The sequence below is a fragment of the Calonectris borealis genome, chromosome 2, assembly GCF_964195595.1.
Source record: "Calonectris borealis chromosome 2, bCalBor7.hap1.2, whole genome shotgun sequence".
Classification (NCBI taxonomy): domain Eukaryota; kingdom Metazoa; phylum Chordata; class Aves; order Procellariiformes; family Procellariidae; genus Calonectris; species Calonectris borealis.
In genome coordinates this window covers 114,811,047-114,832,900 of record NC_134313.1, presented here as the reverse complement: position 1 = coordinate 114,832,900, position 21,854 = coordinate 114,811,047, and the positions used below count along the sequence as shown (strand labels likewise).

General features: G+C 39.8%; 1 protein-coding gene across 1 annotated transcript in view; it reads left to right on the top strand.

Annotated features, from left to right (window-relative positions):
• Nucleotides 1–21,854, top strand: part of POU6F2 (POU class 6 homeobox 2) — a 322,671-nt gene that overhangs the window by 113,826 nt on the left and 186,991 nt on the right. The window contains exons 3-4 of the mRNA XM_075142989.1: nucleotides 19,455–19,546; nucleotides 20,505–20,733. Coding sequence (XP_074999090.1) covers nucleotides 19,455–19,546; nucleotides 20,505–20,733 — 321 coding nt within the window. The remainder of the gene's footprint in view (nucleotides 1–19,454; nucleotides 19,547–20,504; nucleotides 20,734–21,854) is intronic.

Sequence of the window (21,854 nt, the reverse complement as noted above, 5' to 3'; positions counted from 1 at the left end):
ATCCCTCCCGCGGGGCACAAAGGGAGTGGTTCAGCACTTGCTGGGACCTTGGCAAACAGCACTCTTTGTACGTGCTCCTCCTGGACTTTATTAGAAGATGGCTTGATGTTGACATGCTGAGTCAAACCTACGGAAGTCAATGAATGTCTTCTGTATTGAAATCAGTCAAGTTTGTGTCATGCCCTGCGAAAGCAAGTTCACTGCCCATGTAGAGCATCCCTGGCCACCAGGATGCAGCAAATCTCTTAGAGAGCACAAGTGTCCTTTGCAGAGCAGATGTATCTAATTCAGGATCAAAACTGCAATTTGACCAAACAGGCATGTGTTAAATCATCTAGATCCTCTTTTTTTTTCATTTATTTATTTTTTTAAAATCAGCAGAGGAGAGCTTGAAAAGTCTAAAAACTGTTGAGCACTCAGAACCAGCACAAGCTCCCTGGGAACCCACCCTGAGAGCAGTGTATGTGTTGGCCAACATGGAGTTGAGCAACATGTCAACAAACAGAGTGTCTGTTGGGAAGACTGCAGAATCGTCAGGCGTCTATTGGTTTGAGCATTGATTCAGACACGTGTATTAGAATACAAAGAGCTACTCTGGATCTTATCTCCTGGCCTGCTGCCAGGTTCATTTCCAAGCTCAGTGCTTCACGCTGCCAACCTGAGTAATCTATGCTTTTGTGCGTCTGGACATACCAGCTCTGCTTGCTGTTGGTGAAATGCATGCTGTCCTCTGCACTGCTTTGTGTGTTATTTGGAGGCAAGCAATGTTCCATGAGAAAAGGAATTTTTGAATAAAACTTACATTGTCAAGCTTTCTTACCCCCTGGAGTGAACATACGAGAATCCAAAGCAGATAGAGTATCATACAAAGGTGTTTCAACTATATTACAATGTGCCTGTCCGAAAATTTGAAAGGAAGGTCTTCAGTCTGGTTTGCTGCTTGAAGGTGTTTTCAGTTCTGTCTGCCAGAGCAGAATCTCACAGGACTGGGTTTTGTGATCAGGATCATAAAAATGCCTGGTCCAATATACTATCAGTGTAAGTCCCTGTATGCGTTTGAACCGTTCACATCGGTAGATGCCCAAAGATGAATCCTTTCTGTAGAAGCAGCCATTAACACCTTCCGTAGTACTGCTGTTTAAGCTTCCTCACTCCACCTTGACCCTGCTCTGCCCTCTGCACTGAATCCATGTGGTGAACCTGATCAAGGAGCCCATCCTCCTGAAAAGAATATTTTTCTTGTGTTCTCCCCACTCCAGCCAATATATCATTTCCCCCAACTGGGTCACCACAGAGATGCATGAAAAGGAATGCCAGCACGTCATGTTGTAGCAGATGCATAAACACATGGACTAGGTGCAGAAATATATGCCATCGCACCTTCATGTTCTTTGCAGAGGACATGATGTTTAAGCATAAAAATACGCATGCAGAAGGGGTTTAGTTTAGCTGTCACTTAATCCCCATGGCTGTACGTGTCGGCATGAGACTAGTTACACTGAAATTAAACAGAAATGTGTAGGCTTAAAACTGAACAGTAAAAGATGTTGACGCATGCCTGCCTAATCTAACACATGACAGGACAAGATCTATAAACTCCCAGCAGAGCTGGAGGACAGTCAGACCTTCACAGGGTTCATCTTTTTGAGCAATCCATTGGAACTCTCCTGTATTCAGCTGAACTGCGTGAATGTCAGAGAGCAGAATTTGGCCAACTGGGTGTAAATTTGGGAAGAAGTCTACCACCCTGGACTTAGCTTTTTCAGGAGAAACAAATATTTGCTGAGAAATTCTATGAGAGGAAAAATAGTTGCTGGGTTTTTTGCCTATTCGGTAATGCAGATTAGCATAGTATGGTAATAATTATGTACTGTTTACACATGAAGCAGTTACATGAAGTCCTTGGAAGAATTTAAACCATAGTAAGTAAACGGAAAGTCTTCATGGAGCCACCATCATTGCTGCTGAAATGACCGATAGGGATAAAAGTTAATGCTTTGCTAATCATCCTAGTTCTAATAAAGGTTGGGTTTTATCATTTTTATTCATGGTTTATTGGGCAGAAAATAACTCAGACCAGTGTCTCAGAAGATAGCAAGGCAATGTGATCCCACACAGACCATCTTGGGTCTTTTGTGCAAATGGGCCCTAGCAGCTTGACGGAGTGATGAGCTTTCGGGTGAAAGTAGAGGGTTACCTGGCAACACAGTGGGACTAGCTGGAATAGTTGTTAGTCTATATAAATGGTAGGGAATGCCAAAGGAGTGGAGTTGGGGGAAATTGGATGCAAAGTGGTTGTGAAAACTTTCGAGCCTAGGGGAGGGTAGTGAGGCCTAAGCATTTTGCACTATTGAAGTGTGCTTACTATGGTGATAATGGGATCTAAGAAACTCCAGCATCTGCCTGGGAGCATTGCTGCAATCCTGCCAGATGAGGAAGCGGACTATGGAAAATCCTTGCCAGAAGGGTTGCTTTGGTGCATCCCCCTGTTCAGTGTTCGCTGCTGTTGTGTGATCCATAGAGGATGGGAGTTTGATACAAAATTGACTGTGGAGTTGGGCTGTTTAAAACAGTTAGTTGGAAAGATGAGGGCTGTCACTTCCAATGCGTTCCTAGGTGTTTGCCTCTGTGGTAGCACACAGAGAGGAGAAGACGACTGTACAGGTCTGTCAGATAAGTGAGTCCATTTCAAAACTTATGACTGTGGGTTGCATTTGACTGCTCAGTTTGGGATGTGAATTCACTCCTCCTGGCCTCTGTTAGCTCCAGGAAATTGGCCCCCAAGGTAAACTGAGTAGAAAAAATTTCATGCTAATGCTGTCAACTGCCATTACCATATCATTAGTATTTCTTGTCATTTATTAAAAGCAAGTTGAAATTCCTTGATATTTACTGGCATTACAGTAGGAATGCCCTGTAGTTTTTTTGTGGCAAAATCAGTGAAAGCTATCAAGTGAGTTCTGGAAAATGAATGCACCCAGAACTTGTGAATTTCGTAGAGCACATAGGAAAGGGTTTTTAGCCTCTGGTTTGTGCACTTGCGGACCCATGAAAAACAAACTATTTTACTTAGACTGAGATTGTATGAATGACTCCATACCTGCTCTGGAAAAGGTTTGAGCATTCAGAAACCGAAACCCCGTGGTACCTGGGGACTGAGAACTGACTAAGCATGGCTCTGGCATTTGTCTTGGTATATGGCACTCCTGTCATGATCTTTTGCAACTTTCAAGTATACACCTTGAGAATAATCACAAACTGATGCATATTAGAGAAGCTAAGGGTTATTTAAATTCAAATATTGGTTTGGAATCAAGTTGTCTTTCAAAGTGTAGAGTAGAAATGCAGTGGAAAACTCTATTTGGTTCTTTGTGGAGCACAATTCAGTGAGATCTGGCCTCCAAATCAAAAAACTCAGTCTTGGCTCTTCTGTTCCATTGAAATGATTTAAAAGTATATTAAAAGAGGAGAATGATGACAATGACACTTTTAATTACCTGCATTATTCCCATTAATTGTATAAAATTTAAATGGCAAAACCATTTTAAAACAAAAAACTTTTCTTTTAAAGTACAAATTCTGTATGTGTCACTTTGTCCCAAAGTGTGCTTTTACACCCCAAACGCTGTAAACCCATAAAAACCAGGATTTGTGGTGGTTGTAATTGGACTCGGTACAATGTGTTACAACTGAAAATTGCTAGCCAATTGAGAATTATTAATAAAATCTAAAATTTCAAGAATGGGGGCAGGGAGAGAAAGTTGTCTTTGGATGTTTTTTTCAGCATGACTTTCAGCCTTGCTCAGCGGGGAAAAAATGAGATGACATTGGGAAGAAAAGTACCTCACCAGAGCTTGTAGTTATTGCTGTTTTGAATGCTTATGCAGCTGCTCCACTGGAGCCAGATTGATCCATTTCTAGGCAATGGTCATTATATATCGTTTCATACAGAAAATGCAATGCTTTTCTTTTAAGTTGTTCTTTCTGATGGATGTTATTATGCTGAATCTTATTGCATTATATTATAGTTTTGAAATATTAAGATATTTATGTCTTTGGTAAGTACAGGAGAAGAGTGTGAATATGATACAGTGTTTGAAAATATTTGTCTTTGCGGAGGAGGAAAGTATCCTTGGAAGATGAGCTGCTTCTAACAGGGCACTTCTACTTTCCGTTCCAGCATGAGAGGGTGAAGTGTGAGGGGCCTTCAGCCTCAAGGATGCCGTGATATGTTTTAAACTCTTGTGTTAGTGGCAGGATCTGTCACCCATCTACTCTGGCTTCCTCTAGTGTTCCCATTTTGATGCAAAATATTTTTTTATTCCGAATACAAAGTTATTCTCAGAAAATAGTGGGTTTAAAAGTTGCCTTATATACTGCATTTGAGATTTTTTTTTCAAGAGCCATCCCACCTTTAAAAACATAAGCAATTAACCCCACATATTTTTAATATTCTTGAAGTCACTGTTTCAGGGTTTTTGTCCAAGAATACTCATAAAAGAGGAGGAAAACAGCACAAAAAAAGGGGAAGCTGAGCAGGAACAGGAAAGGGGAGCCAAGGAAAGCAACTGTAGCCTGAAACCGATTCTTTCTTAGAAGAGGTATGTCAGGTGTCAGACTTTAAGCGTGTGTATGTTATGAGAGTGCAGCCCTAATGAAGAGCCCTGGAGAAAAATGTAGGGATCATTGTAGGAGTGTTTTTGTCCCCCGATATCCACAGGATTTTTCTAAGGATTACAGGGTATCTTTGAGATTAGGTGATTAAGAAACCATTGACCATCAAGGTCTTTCTGTATAAGAAGGGATGGTGTGATTTGCTCTGTGACATTTGTCACATATCATCAGAGTGGGAAAAAAGGAGCTCAGAATTGTAGATTTTCACCCCATACCCTTCATTTTTATAGTCTTGTGACCACTTTATTTTATATAAATAAAGGCTGCGTATTCTTGCTTCCTTCTTTAGAACTCTGTGCTTCGAAAGGAAATGAATGAAGGTTAAGACAGCGCCTGTTTTACCTAGATATGAGACATAAATGGTGTCACTGTTCTTTGCAGTGACTAAACCACTGTTTTTTCTGTCCCCTGAACTGCGTCCCCTGGAGCAGGTCAGCCTGAAGTTCTGATATGAAATTATTTCAATGCCCAGAGCTCAAGCACAGAGACATGCTCAGCATGCTGCCCAAAGCTGTAGGTAGACAGCAGCCAATGCTGCCATGCCTTCGCTCTCCCAAGGGTAGGCCCCACTCCTGAGGCATACAGTATGTAGGATGCTCAAACAACTGACCGAGTCTTAGCATTGGCTCTGCCTGACTTGATGATGCTGGCCTAATATTTTGGGGAGCTATCCCTAGAAAGGCTGTCACAGAGGTTGCTCCCTGTCAGCCCCTAGGTCTGCTGCTTGTGGCTTAGGAGAACTGATATTCGTGCTGCTCGGCCCCTTGCCTGGCACTTTGTGGGCTGCAGAGCAGCACCACAGCCCTCTCCTGCTTAGCCCACTGGTATTTCACAGCAGCTGGGCTGCCAGGACTGTTGCTGAGGGGTCCCAGCGCAGAAGTGCTGCAGGTAAGGACTGAACTTAGAGACCCCAGCCACAGTGTGGGCTCCACTAAGAAAGCACAGCATCCCTGCTTGCAACTCGCTGTGATAACCTCCGTCCCCAGCACACAACACAACACAACCATCACACCATCCTGCAAGTACGGCATGTGCATGCACTGTCGTATAACCCAGTGTTTAAGATCTCAAACTTTGCAAAAGTCAGAGATACTTTAAAGAAACCTTCTACTTTACTGTAAAACAACAAGCCTGTAGCTTACTGCCACAATTTGTCTCGCTGTTACTATATGACATGAAATGAAAATTATGGGGAAGAAAGTAACTTCCGTGCAAAGAACTTTCACTCTGTATTAATTGTGTACTTGCATCTGTGCAGCTGCCAGAGCCTGGTTCTTCAATGCCATATAAAATTGTGTAAACTAAAAGAAAACCTTTAAATTCTTATGAAGCCTTGCAAAGCCTTGCAACCTCTCTAAGACCTGAGGCTAGTACCACATGCTCCCTCTGTGCACAGAGGGGTCTTACCCCAGGCGCATAGAGAAGCATTACCGGTGCCTCATGCTCATGTTATTTCAGTGACTCTGCTCACAATAGTGAAGTTGTGTACTGAGACCTTTACAGTATCGAGCCAAATACAGCTTACTGCAACATACTCTCCTGCACGGTGGCAGAAGACAGTGACGGAGGGACAGTGAAAGTAGAAGTGTGAGTCTCCTTCAAATGAAACTCCAAAAGAAATCCCGAACTGCATAGTCTTCTGTTGCTCATCAACTGGATTTGTACTCTGTATCTATTTTGAAAGCATTTCCTGTTGTTGGGGTTTTTTTGTGGCTTAGGTTAACAAAGTGTAGGAATGTGTTGCTACCCTCTGCTGTTTTGGGCCACCCTGTCTGCGGTCAGTTTTCGAAAAGAAAGGATTCAGAGGATGCTGTTTTACAGCATGCACCTGCTGTGCTTCTCGGCAGGTAACCTGTAGGCTGCTGGAGCCGTGCAGAAGGGGCTTGCATTTGTCCCCCGACCAGTGCTCCACAGAAATCTTATCCAAAAGCCAAATGCAGAGTGAGGACATATTTCAGCAGTGAACCAAAAGAGCAGCATCAGAACAGGAAAATTTTCATCGGTAACAGATTATGTGTTCAGCTAGCTAAGGAGGATGAAAGAAAAAGATATTGTATCTATAAGTCTAAGTAAGCCTGTGGGTGTGTATTAAGGACTTAACTCAATTTGAAAAATGCTGCCCAAATTTGTTTCTACTGTGAGTAAAGTGTTTCTAAGCCTCAGATGAGCCATTATATTTATCCAGCATGACATCTGTTAAAATATTTTTGAATGAAGAGCCTGTATGGAGCATACATAACAAGATAGCTTTTGTGAGCATGTTTGTATTCCTGATAGATGAGAATGGCTCATTTGGAGCCATCCCAATTTTATGCTGTTTAGGAGGTGTGCTAGATCCCAGATGAAAACCCACAAGAAAATGTAATTAGTGGAACAGAATTTAGTGCATATGCCCCACGGCTAGTTTTTACATTGCAGCAGCTTTGCTGTTAATTTTTCTTCTTCGAAGTACCGAAAACAAGAGATTATCAAGATAGGGACCTAATCACATCACAAAATCAAGTATTAGTTTCCAGTGCTTCCATATCTTTTTTTTTTCTTAAAGAATATTTTGAAAGGGACCCAATTTACTCTTCATTAAGAAAATAAAACAACCAGGCTCATAAACTTTGACCTTGGATTGTAATCTGGCAGGACCCAGCTAATGGAAACACTCCCACTGAAATAAAATGGTCAACTTTCTGAAGTAAAGGTTTGTAGGATCTGGCTTCTGGTTCACCAAGTTTCAGGCCAAAGCAAATTTTACAGCCAAGTTATAAATATTTGAAAAATGGGGAGCATAATGGAAATGCTGACACAACCTTAACCATAGAGGCATACGCAGCACAGTGTTATAATCTGGCAGTGCTGTTTTGACAGTGGTTATACGATAATGGAATCCAGGCCTGGAGCACTTTTAGCTAAATGTATCAATATGAGCCTAATTTACTTAGACCTTCATGTAGTCATTCACATTAAAAATCTCTAGCCCTCTGATGTATAGATCAAGACAGTTTCTTTCTCCCCGATTTATACCAGACAGGTATATGTTAAAGTACAATAAATAGGCAGAGTATTAAATTGCTGAGGCGGTGTTTCTTCAGACTTTTCTTTGGACCACCATTTACTAAACAGTATCATAAGAGCTATATATCCTTCGGAGTGTTAATATGTAACCAGAACAAACAGAGGACATAGGAAAGGTGGAGAAAAGTTAGATATATAAGCAAGAAAAAGTGAGTTATTGATTTTATTGACTGGTCTGTTAACTTCTGACATTGCAATAAAGCCTTATTTATTTGTATACAGAAGACTCAATTACATAGATACATATCATTTTAACAACTGGGTTATTTACAGGAGAATTGCAGCTTCATAAATAATATAGACCTGCATTTCTCAAGCTAATGTTTATCCATTGTTACCATTTAGGGAGTTGTGGTGTCCACAAATGCTCTTCAGAGGAAAGTCATTAGAATAACATTAAGTGAAAACAATGCTATTATAAAAATACATGTGCGAAGTACACTAACACATACAAGTGGTGTGCTTCACAATGACTGAAATAAAACCTACTGCATCCTGTTTTCTTTATACAACTGTCTTATGAATGTCAGTCATACATATTATGGTAAAGAGATGGATTTTCCCTGGAAGAACTTTAAATACCTTTTTAACTGTGAAGACAGTAAGTATGGATATGAGTATTTTTTATTTTGTTTTAGTGTGTTTTTAATCTAGATTGAGTTTTGAATCCAGACATCTCTTGCTGAGTTCAATCTATTCAGTGCGTTGTTATCTATATAATCAACAGGTCCTACAGAATAACAAGGGAAGCAATCTGGATGATGGTTAATTGAATGACTGATTGTGACCAGAATCTCACTTGGGACTATATAGTTGGTAGTGAGCAAATATTATTTCCTCCTCTTCCTCCTTCAGTAACCAGCACGTGAAGTGAGTTAAGGAGAGGCAAGGTGAAGAGAGTAGGAGCTTTTTGTGCCAATAGGAGAATGCAAGGAAGGCATGCAGTGGCTTTGTCTCAAAGACAATATGAAGTTATCCCGGAGACCTGAGTGTAGATTCTTTCAATGTGGAGGAAAAGCAACTCTAGAGCCCAATTGCGCAGACATTGCACCATGTCCAACATACGTGTTTGCCCTAAAGATAGGGTAGTGTCATATGATAAGAAGTCTGTGACCAGAGGAAGCTGCATACTGGCAATACCTGCCAATGCAACCACTCTAATTGACGTGCTCCTTTGGTCCAGGACTTCTCTAAGCTCTGAGGGCCTAACAACGCTCTCTGCATGTGAGATGAAAAGAGCTGGTGAAGGTCTCGTGGGAATTCTGTGACGGTTGGGCATTCAGCCTAAATCTTGCTTTTGCCAGATTATCTGATCTTCTGATCTTTCTTTCCGTTATGGCAGCCATAAGAAACGGACGGTGGAAGTGTTGGCTATTTCAAATCAACCCTGGCTGTCTTTTGCATAACCTCAAACCCAGGGACGCTAGAAGAGGTTATTAAGAAGGCAATCCACTTCTGGAAAGCACATCAGGTGTGCTGAGCCGTTTGTTGGCTGCTGAGGGATCTGACTTGTAGGAAAGGTGGGCTCAGGGTCCTCTGTGCTCTGCTGTGGCCAGACACAAGACAGCTTCTGTCTAGAAGCAACACAGCTGTGTTAGAGTGGCACACAGTGTGTGAATAGAGTACCACGTGAGCACAGCTGTGTGGCTTCCACACCAGGACTGGCTTCTGTCAGCTCAGCTGGGGGTACGGACAAAGAAGTTCAAATCTGTTTGTCTATATGTACCTCTAGACATTGTCTTATTTTTTGTAAATATAGCTAAATTCTTCTAAAGGGTTGCATGGGTCAAAATCAGATGACAGAGCTCTTACAGAAATATAGAATAGCTAAAAAATTTTTTCTTTAACAGCATTTTTAGAAGGAATCGGTGATTACTTTTTGCCCAACTCCAAATTATGTTTAGTAGGCACGTACACATAGTCTGAGATCTGACATAATCCTCGAAATAAAGAATATGACAAATGGAAGCTGATGTTGGTTTTGTGTTGTTGTGTAATGGAGTTAGAATAATGACAGAACAATAATATAATAGAATTCTGCAAAGCCCTCACTCTACTTGACTTTAAGTGGAAGTAAAATCTTAGAAATGAGAGGACAATAAAATAATGCTTTGTAAAAAGGATAAAAGAATAATGTTACCTAAGTCTATTAGTGACATAACACACTATGAATGCACTTAAATTAATAGCATCTTTCACCAGTAGATATTTTTCAATTACTGTAATGCTGAAAAAATAAACAGAACAGTGATATAAAAATGAAAGGGATGTAGGAAATGAATTTGTTTAAAAAATGTGTATCTATATATAGAGAGGCATACATATATATATGAACACAAGCATTCTCACGGATTAGAAACAGTTTGTATATTCTGTATAATTTAATCCTGTTAGGTTGTATCACAGTGCCCTCTCTCACTCTTTGAAGCAAGTTGCCTGCCACTTGGTATTTTGGGAAAGCTAAGTCGTGTTGCTTCTTTTTGCTTTTTTCCCTCCTGCACGGCATGTTGTTACAAAGAGGTCTTGCCATGACAAGGTGTTACTAACCAGGAGATCTTTCATGCAATATGACTGTCCTGGGATATATGCCTGTTACTTGTAAAGCTTTTTTAACCTGTGCTATATTCTTAAACTTTTCCTGAAGAACTAATCCAACACATGGTGAAATCTGGTGGGAGTTTGACTTGCATAAAGGCAAGATCAACATATTACAGGAGCAGTATCCAAATGTTTGTAAACCACTTGGTTATTTCCCTGCAGATCTGTTTTAGGGTATTTTTAGTGTGTGAAAGACCATCTTAGTGTTGCTGCAGAGTGTTTCGCTATCATTGTCTGGCAATTAGCTACTCAAATTCAGGAGGCAGACAGGATGATAATGCTGACTAACAGTTCTTTAGGTCTCTTTTATATTTTTAGCTTTTAGTCTTCAGAAGAGGGAGGGAATGGAAGTGTATGTGTGGGGGGGGGGAACCAAAAGCCCTTGCTGTGTGTTTTAAACTTGGTTTAGCGATGGTCAGGCTTGACATAGCTTGCAAGACCTGGCCAGCAGACGAAGTGCTCTTTAAAAACAAATAAATATAAAGTGTTTGGGAACTCCTGGCAAAAGCTCCTTGTAAATAGTCACTACAATTGATTTCAGACAATAATAAAGAGACAGAAGTTAATTCAGTTCAGGATTTACAAGATCTGGAGGCATGCATACCATGAGTTTCTGCAGCTCCCAGCCAACACTTCCATTTGAAATAATGGCTCACCTTGCTGAGCCACATCATGAAAACTTGCTGCAGATATCAAATGGCACAGGCTGCATTTGAAGGAGGGCTGTTGAATTTTTGTAGCTAGGAGTTTCTGAAAGTACGTGTGCAGCTAAATAGGTTTATAATGTAGCCTTACCAGTTTTGTGATTTAGTCTGATCTAGGAGCGTGGTCTCCTGCATACAGAGTTGCTGCCACTGTTAAGGTTTCCTCCTAGACCTTGACTGGACTCCTACAGTACGCCGCTCTGTGGGATGGCTCTTTCAAGAGTCTCAATAAAGTCTGAACAGCTGAACAACCTGTAATGAGACACTTGATGGAGCTGCCCCACAGGGCTGTGTAAAGACCACAGCAGAGAGTGCGAAATTGTTAAAGACACCACAGGGATGAAACCAGACAGTGAACTCGGTAGCAAGAGTGATAAACCACTGTTGCTTGACCATACTTGCTGGTCAGGACACTCCAGTAAGAGTTTACATATATTGTGGGGTGCATTTTGCTGAATGCTGGCTCTGCTGAAGATCTAAGTACCAGGTGTTTTTACTGGGTTTAATTGAACGCTTCCTCCCTTAACTGGATATTCCCCACTCACCGAACCAGATGATTTGAATTTCTAAACGGGCTCTCATAGGGCTGGTAGGACACTAGGTTCATCCCCTCCCCACGTTACAATTTTTTCTTCCCAGTCCCTGGAAGGTGTCAAAGCTGCAAGTTAAATTTCTGTCATCAGCCACCTACCTGTGCCCTATCCTTTGTAAACAACTCTATCAACGTAACTTGTAAAAAGCAAAAGATGTCAGACATGCTACCCTTTTCTTCCACCCAGAAGCCTGAATTACTGTGCACCAGAGGCTGTCCACAGGTATTGCCTGGCTTTCAGTAGCCTGTAGTGCCAGCAGCCAAGCCCCTAATAAGTAAATTGTGCAAGGTTCCCCACGCAAACAGCAATGTATATCATTATAAGATATCATCATAGTCTACCTTACTTTGGGGAGGGTACAGGAGTCAGATGGGGAGGGTGAGTGTCAGGAAATTGGGCTTTTGGTGGAAAGTCTGCCCTCTGCCCTGTTAGGAATAAAAACGCATGCATAGAGAAATGCTGTAAAAATCATAAAGAAATCTTAGTTAGCTATAAAGATGGCAAACTGTAGCAGTTGTTCCAAAATAGATATTCTTTAATGTGCTCACTCTTTGGCATTTAGTAAGCTTCCAGGGATGGAAAGAAAGGAAAGTTTAATTTAGAGAAGCCTCCTGCCCTTCTTAGCTAGGGATCAGCTGCCCAACATGAAATAATAATGCATTCAACTGTCCATCTTCTGGTAAGTAACCTTTATCATCATTGCATTCACCAGCACTAACAGCAAACAGTGAGTATGAAATGTTGTATGAATTCAGGGAAAACTGTTAGGGTCTTTGTGACCTTAATGTGATTATATTTGTGCTAATGCATACAGTATAAAAGAAACTAGAACTCTCAATATGAAGGGTCCAATTCATAAAAAATGTATGTACCATTAACAAGGGATTTTTATGCACTGTACTTAGGGGGTGAAGAAAAGTAGAATGAGTCTATTTTGAATAAAGAACATACTTTTGCAATTACATACCTTCACCTTTTCTACAGTAGCGACGCTTCTTTTCTCACATGAAGTATCTGAAGTGAAAGAATATTCATATAGGCACCAATAAGAAAAAAAAATCACTTGGGGAAAAGAGAAAGAAGAAAAGATAAGACAATGAAAGAGGAGCAAAAATAAAGATAGGAAAGAAGAAATTTAAGGCAGTTGGGAGAGCTGGGTTTTTGCGTTATCTGTGATTTCTGTGCCTTCGTATGGTAGTTTTTTTGCTTGGTGGTAAATATAACTGGTGGTTGCCCAGGAGAAGTTCTCTGTATCATGAATCACTTTAATAGCCTGATTTTCATTATAAACAGTCATGGAGTTTTAATGTTATCAGTCCTGATCCAGAAAGATGCAGGTGCGTAAATACACGCCAAGCTCTGTGCATACGGGTAATGAGCACAGTGATTTCGGCTACCTTATGTGTCTTGGAGGAGAAGATCCCTTAGGAGAAAATATCCCCAGGGACCAGGCAAAGGCGAGATTTTGTGCTCTGCTGGCAGAATGATTTTGAGCTCTGCAGTGATTTTGGTAGCTTTGCAGTAACAACTGCGTGGCAGTTTCAGATAAGTATAAAACTGTGGGGTTTTACTTGCTTAAGTACGGAATGATACAGTCAGTAAAGCAAATCTGCTCTATTCATTCTGCTGTCTAATTCAATCCGTTTTATATGCAGGATTTTTAGCTTTTCTGTATAGGATATTGCATTGACATGTATGTCAATATGGTAGACCAATATGGCATTTCCTTATCACACCAGAACCATTTTCAAAGGTAAACTAGGTTTTTGTACATAGGTAGGGGAAAATTAAGAGTGAGAGTTAAGTTATGTAAGTTGAGACAATCTGACATTATGGAAGATAAGCACAGTACTTGTATGTTGTGCTAAAATGGTTGAACAGTAAAATAATGATATTGACATTGCAACATTGTTAGGTTTCAGAGTTAACAGGTGCTGGTGGTAATTCTGCACACACCCAGATCTCTACTTGTTTGATTTTTTTTGTGAGGCTGAAATCGCTGCCTAAAAATAAAAGCTTAGAATCTGAAGTAGAGGTCGGCAGGAAAAGCTGAATTGCTTAAAAATCTGTGAGATAACCTGATACTTAGAGAAGTTTTATACAATCCAGATGAATGAATTGTATGCTACATCTTGGTCACGGACTGGAAGAAGACAACTATCTCACTACTTAAATTAAATATGAGAAGTCCAAGCTTAAATTCATACCTTTCAGTGGGTGATTCATTGTTCTTTTTTAATTTCTGAGCTTGATTTTCTTTGCTGAGGTACCAGGAATATCTTCTCTAATAACTGTAGGATAATACCGATGTAAAATGGATTCAGCATAAAATCTCAATTTTCTCTCCTGCAAGTATTGTAAAATTTAGATGTGTTTGTGAAATTCTATGTAGCAATCTGATTACTAAGGTTTTACGATGAGGTGATTTGGAAAAGGCTTCCTACCTACATGACCAACCTCTTGAGGCAGCAGGAAAATGAAAATAGTGAAATTAAGAGCCACAATATGATGCTTCGTGGCAGAACGAAGATTGTTTGGAATGTTACGTTTTTTCATTATCAGCTGCATCTTTTTCTTTCAGCTATTAAATTTTGTTCAGCAAGATTGCTCCTGGTATAATTGCTGACAATTAAGGGTTCGTTTAATGAAGAGCTGAGTTACTTTAATCAGAGATGATAGACTTTCACACACCATACCTGATAATTTGAATATTATCAGTCAGTTTATTTAATTTCTTTTAAAAAGTTATCTTTTTTTCCTCCTGATAATATGGCTTATGATCTAAATGCGGCTATATTACATGCCCAGGCTGTGAGTTTATTAGTTTTAAAAATATAAGACTATTTTTTCTCACAGGCAGTATTTTCACTTTAATGATTTCATTCTTAAAGCTGTATCTTTAATGTGAGTTGGCTCAATGAAAAAAGTCTACTCTTGATTTCTTATTGTTACCGTTACTGAGAGATAAATACAAGTAATTTAATGTCACATTGCGGAACTGTATCTAAGGATTTTAATATGAAATGTTGCTTGAAATGCTGTGTTCTTTTATTAATGTTGATTCATTTAAAATATTTGCTTAAATGGGTATCTCAGAAGGATTTCTGTATTCTTTTGATTACTGAAAATCTAGTATTATTAAATTTGGTCCTGCTTGTTTTTTCAAAGCATTGAGTACTAAAGAGAGATGGCCCAGCATCTCCCTGGTTCTGATACAAATGTGAGACACATTGAATTCATTCTGGAAGACCGTGAAGAAGTTATTTATGTCCAGATCATCTGCCGAGGCTAGTCCTATGCTGTGGTTTGAGCATTGGCTTTCAGTGAGCTTTGGTGCAGAGTTTGAGACGAGACACCAGTGTGCATCCTGCCTTTGAGCAGGCACAAGCACACACCTGCAGACAAACCAGGAGGTCTAGGACAGAGCTGAGTGTACGTGTTTAATGCGCTCCTTCACATACGCCGTAATGCTTGTCAGTATAGTCACATTTGCCAGTCAGCTGCAGGTTCCCTGCAAGCATCGGACATCATGTGAGACAAGGGCCGCTGGGATGGGCAGTGCATCCGAGCGCAGGGTGCTGGGGAGGACGTGCAGGTTCACCTTGCCAGAGCTGCTGGTAGTCCTGGAGCAGTTTTGTGTTTTGACCCATGCTTTCCTGAACAGTGTAATTACAGCTGAGGAGACCTAGGTGCCTAAATGGTGCTGATTTGACAATCCCTCTGTCCATTAGTTGCTCATTTGTGAAGTGGGGATTAGAGTATTCCCTCCTTCATGGGGCACTGGGAGATAAAGACATTTAGAACTGAACTACCTGTTGTGTTCCTGAAGATGTGTAAGAAACAAAAAGGAAGCAAACTGTGGAAAGCCTGTGTGTAACTAGCATGTTTACAGTTGTAATTTTGTATGAGGCTCAGAGGCCTTGGGATGTGGAATTTTTTTTCCTTCTGATGTTTCTCTTGTGGTTTTCTCATTTTTAAACTAGGTATTGTTCAACATGGTTTTTCACTTGGTTTGGGGGATTTTGTTTTTTTTTCTTTTTGATAAGGAGAGAAGAAGGTTGCCTTTGTTTTACTTGGATTTATTTTAAATAATATTTTATTTTAAGAGGGTTATTTTACAATGTTTACAGTGCACTTCAATTTTTTATTGTGTCATGCCCTTCCAGCCCCTTGGTGGGTTGAGAGGTGAGTGTATGTATTATATAATTTATAATTAATTTATGATGAATCACGTATGATAAATACTGCTTATTAAATATTAAAGCCTTGTCTACAGTCATGGCCGTACCATGGCAGCAGCACTCCTATCTGTTCATACAGTACTACTGAGCAAACTCATTGACTTAGGCTGCGATGGCAGCGCTCAGTTATAAAAGAACTCTTAGCTCCCTGCCTAGGCAAACGGTGTTAAGAATTGTTTCTCTTTCCAGAGTAGGTGCCCTGTTACTGCCTTCTCCCTGCCCCTTGTGCACCAGCAATCGGAGGTGTAATGAGAGTACAATCTCTCCAAAGCGTAGTTGAGAACAGGGAAGGTGCTGCTGGTAGCTCCCCAGCTCCATAGGGACTGCTATGAGTCCTGGTTCCCCTCACTGATAGAAAGCTGAGCAGCGTTGGAGGATAGCCTAACAGGAGGTAATGGCCTGGATCTGGACAAGTGGAAAATCTAGGCTAGATTTTGACAGGCCATTTTTATTAGTGAGGACTGGAATTTGGACAGCAGAATAATTTACTTGCGGAGGTCATTCCAGCATCTGGAACTAATGAACTCCCTAATAAAGGTGGTAAAACAGAGGAGAAAAACAATGCAGGGGATTGTGCGCTGCCAGTTTAGGGCAATGGTCTTAATGAAGGTATTTTTCCAAATTGGTAGCAATGAGTCTGTGAATCAGAAATAGCTCTCCTGACTCCTCAGATCCTCTGAAATCAGAGGAAACCACCCGGTCAACATTATAAGGCAGAAAAGGAAAAGTAGCCTTCTACCAGTGTTTTGTGCTCTGCTTTGCCTTCCTGGGAGCTTTGACCTATGCATCTCGCTCAAGATAGCGTACAGCAAGGAACAAATGCTGTCACTGTGCGTGATGCAACAGAACCTAACCCTGAAATCCTCGCTTCGCGGTATTTAGTGCCAGCCCAGGAGGCAGATATGCCTGTGCGTTTTGAAAAAAATCTTGACTCTTGAGTGGCTGTTATAGCAGGTAGATTAGTAGGGGCATGAGAGGAAATGTGAGAATTTCGGTTTGAGAATACGGCATGCATAATTTCATATAGGGTGCCATGTAAGACCACATTCATGCACGTGAAAGTGTGTGCTGTTTTGCTGAGATGCCGGCATCATATGGAAAGTGAGCTAGGAGCAGCAGGCAGAGCATTCGAGCACTGAAATGAAAAGATACATCACCTGCGATGAGTGACCATATGAAAGGAATGTAATCCTAAGTGATTCCAATTAGTACAATGCAAAAGGAAAGGAGTGTAATTAATTTGGGCTTTATGGTCCGGTATAACCCACTTGTACTACACACAGCTTGCGAGGTAAAATATTGCAAAATCCTTAGGGTACAGATAACAGAAAACAGTGGTTCTTAGGATAGCTGGAAAAAATACAAAAGCACAGGCATATTTCTTCAGAAGTTCTTATTTATTTTCTGAGAGCTAAAGTTATAGTAATTGCAATAAAATCTAATTCTAGTGAATATTTGACTCCAGTTTTGTTCTTCTGCCAAAGCTTTCATAGGACAATTTAACGACATGACAGATTATCAGGAGCTTGTTTTGGTATTAATTAAATCCACACACAAAGACAAAATTCTCAGCCCTTAAAATTACATAAACAAAATTGATTTATAAGATTTGATCTTAATGGGGAGTGATATATTCATTGGTATTGAGCCTTTGATCTAATATCACTTTATACATACAGCTGTGATGAGAAGATTAAAAAAAAACCCATAACAATATGTGGAAATTACCAAAGGTAAAATTATGTTTAGTAACACAGCACTTTATTTTGTATAGGAGGAACCCATACTGAAGAAAACCTATCTTTGGTCTTAGGGATGGCAGCAGCACTAGGGTTGTAATGAATTTGAAAGAAAGAGTTTTCACTGCATTTTGCAATCTAGTTACATTTCTTTCTTTTTAAGTAACTCAGATGAGTAAATTGCACATAAAAAATTTAGTGACTGGGTCTCTTTTTGCATGTTATGAGGCAATTGTTGGAGTCCTCACCAATTATAGTAGGTCAGCTTATTCTCATTATTAAATGACAGCGGTCATTAAAATGCCAAACATATTTTTATAGAATTCACTTTATAAAATGTCAGCAATTCTGGATGTTTTTATTAGTTCCAAATCAGATATTTCAATAGACTGTTTGTAAGTATTCCCAAAGCAATGTCCATTTCTGACTTTTTGAGACCACACAAAAATATTACAAATTAATCAGATTTTCAGATTTCTGCATAATAACTCTGCACATTTGCTGTTTAATCCTATTCTAAAATGCTGTTATGATTGACACCCTGCTGTAGAGATAGAAGTCAATTGAATAATATGTAGCAGTCAATTTTATTTGTACCTTAATGTGCTGAAGTATTTTTTTTTTCACATTTCCATTATTTATGTCTGTCCCCTTGGAGGATATATAGAAGAATTTGTTTTAAATGAGCTGATAATACCCTCTTTAAAATTTATAAATATGACAGAATCGTATCCTTTTTCCTTACCACGCCAGGGTGTGCCAATAAACTGGTTCTGAATTATCTTGCACTTGCTATTCAGAGGACAAACATTGGAAAAGAGCATCTCGTTAAGGTTTACTTAGAGTGGGATTTCAACCGCTCATCAGAAAAAACTAACAGAACAGGAGCTATTGTACCAACCAGGAAACCCGACGCCGTTGCCAGGGTTTTCTTTTTAAGAAACCACAGTAGTCTTGCAGCTACTTTTGATACTTGCTGTCATTCTTTCAGCTTCAAAGATAAATGTGGGCCTGATCGTGCCATCAGCGCTGAAAAACTTTGTGAATCAATGTGAGTCCTTCACCCGGAGGAAATGGAGGATTGGGACGTAGTTTTGAAAATATCTTGGTACTTTCTTACGACTGATAGGACGTTTTTCTTTCTCTTTTTCCTTTTTAAATCTGTATTGCAGACTTCAGCGAAATCCAGTAGGGCTGGACTGTGTTCTGTGCTTAGCAATTCATTAGTGCCCAGCATATAGTTCGATTGTTGGATATTGATCATCTCAATAAATGCTGAAAATCCTTGGTTTCACAGAATTTTGCTCATCCTGCACATGCAATGTAGAAAACAAGCTGTCATTTGGAAGCATACCTGTTTTCAGTTTTCATAGTGCCTTTTTATTGCACATAGTACGGTCTTTGCTGCCTCAGTAACTGACAAAAGAAAATACTTTATTAAGATACAAAGTAGATGTGACTTGATTGTTTTTCAGATAATTTTTGCTCTCAGAAATTAGAATGGCTGATGCTCACCTAAGCGTAAAAAATGCAGTTCCCACACACGCGGAGTGCTCGTGTGCTGTATGTAAATTGATGTATAATGCAACCCACATTAGCTGGGTTGATGATAGCTTCAGTTTCACTGCTGTCAGATTTTTGTAGCTCCTTGAATGAGTTGGCTGGTCTGAATGAATGTTAGCATAATTTATGCAGCTGATAAGTGATTTGAGTGCTTGAGTTATTGATAAAGCACTTTAACATATCATTTTCAGCTTGATGTTATGTGACATCAGAGTAGAAGGTAATGTGCCGGTCCCCAGGCTTGATATTAAAGTCAATCTGCTCTTTGGATTTCAGAGGCCAGAGGAAGCACAGCGCTGCCTGACACGAGCCCAGCAGACCAGCACCAACCCAGTCAGTCCCATCCTGCATTCCCTGTTGGGCCTCAGGTCAGTATCTTTCCTTTCAACTAATCGAGACATGCAATTTGATGAAAAGTACATAACTGCGATTGATCATCTTTGATCTGTGTAATGTAGAAAATGTGATTCTGTTTGGCTGCATTTACTGCTGTTACAAAAAGGACGCATGTATGTACCATGTATATGTTTTAAAAGTTATTTGTTTGGAAAAATTAGCTTCCTGTATGTTTTTCTAAAATAAAACTAAGCAGTTTTGCATATTTAGGAGGTTAAATTATTTGAATTTCTTATATAAATTATTTTTTAAATACATGTCATAATTTAATATTAAAAAGCTTGTGCAATTTTAATGCAACCTTATTGGCTGTGATAGTTCTGCCTTTCACACACAGCTCCTGCATTAGTAAAGGCATTTAATTATCTTTTATGCCAGGTATTTATTTTCTGTAGAGCAAAACGTAGGCATAATAATATGGCACTGTGTAACATTTTAAAAGATTTCCCATATCACTTCACAGTTTTATCCAAGTTCAGCCATGCTCGTAAGAAGATACTCACTGTTCTTCCACTTCCCAGGACAGTCTTGGTCCACATACCTTCTGGTAATTGTTACTGCAGTGTTTTCAGCTTTTACCAATCAGCATAAACCCAGGAAAATTTGGGAAATGTTGGCATTTAGGTACTTGTAGGCTGACTTGAGTTAGGCCTTCTTCTGTTCATAAATTATCTTCGGTGCATGTGTAATGAATTTTCCAGTTTAGATTCAACTGGGAATGCTACCATGCTAAACGACTGTAAGGCTTACAGCTTCAGCCTGTCAAGTTTGTCAAAACATTCTGTGTTGGTGAAAATGTATGCTTTAAGACATTGGAAGCAGTGCATGTGTCTAATGGAACACGAAAGGATCCCAAGCCAGAAGAGTTCTAAGTGTGTAGTACTGAGCTATGCACAGAAAAATAGGCTTGCTGTCTCTGTTTTGTTACAGCCATTACTGACAGCCCAACAGTTAGCCTCAGCAGTAGCGGGGGTGATGCCAGGAGGCACTCCAGCCCTGAATCAGCCGATCCTTATTCCTTTCAACATGGCTGGGCAGCTGGGGGGCCAACAAGGACTCGTTCTAACTCTACCTACAGCGAATCTCACCAACATCCAAGGGCTGGTAGCAGCAGCTGCAGCAGGAGGCATCATGACTTTGCCATTGCAAAATCTACAAGGTAGGTAATGTTTAGCATTTTTCTAATAGTTTCTTTTCTCTGCTTGTTTCACTTTGTCTCTCTCTTTTAAACAGGGTGATCTCTTTATCCAATGAAATGTTGCACTTGATGCATATTGAAAGTTAATACTTGGATTGTTTTTGAATACTTGAGAGATACTTAAGAAATATTTGCATTTTTATAAAAACAAATTGGAGGTTGGGTCTTAGATTCTATGGGTCAGTAATGTAAAGTACTTGAATGATTCATTAGGCTTTTCTGTCATTGGTGATCAATGTTCCCTACTCACAGATCACTTCAAAATTTCAAATGGCAGCATGAAGACAAGTATTCTGTTTCACAACTGCTGATTAGGGTAGCTGAGTGAATAGGGGCAACTAAAAACACAGTATTGCATGAAAATCACTTTTAAAAAAACCTTTTATTATAAAATCAGAGTTTTCTCAGTTGCCATCAGTGCCTCAGATAGGCGTTCTCATTCTTGCTGTGGGAGGTCTGCTTTATCAATAAGGTTCTGCCATCCTCATCCAAGCTGTTGAGGGAGTTACATGACTCCAAAGTCACAAGCAAAAAGTTCATCTCTGTACGTTTCCTTCCCATTGTCTGAGCTGTACCATGTTTGCAATAGTTCTGCCCTAAGATATCTGCTGCATTCTCCCTGTGGTCTAAAATCAGACTGAAAAGCAGTTCTGTAAGATACCATACCCCTGTTCTTCCCTAGTATTCTCTGCTGTTCAATCAATGTGTCTAACACTGTTAGAAACAGTACTCGTACATATGATATAAAATACAGATGTATTTATTTACTACTCCTAATTATGTTGATTGCTTCTCAGAAAGCAGTTGCTGCTGAACAGAACTGAACCAAGTATAGCAAGATAAGCATTAGCCAATATCTTGCAATAGAATTGTACAGCTTTAATGGAAGAGGATGGTAAGGAAGTGACTGTCCAGTGTGAAAGTGATAACGGTGTGGGCAGGAAGTATCAAAATAAAGTTTTAGCTCTTTCAATTTATTTATTTAGGTTTTTTTATTTATTTCTTGCTGATGTAAATGGTAGGAAAAGTTTTCCTTGGACGGAATGGTAATTTTTTAAAATGAATGCTCTGCACTGCACCCT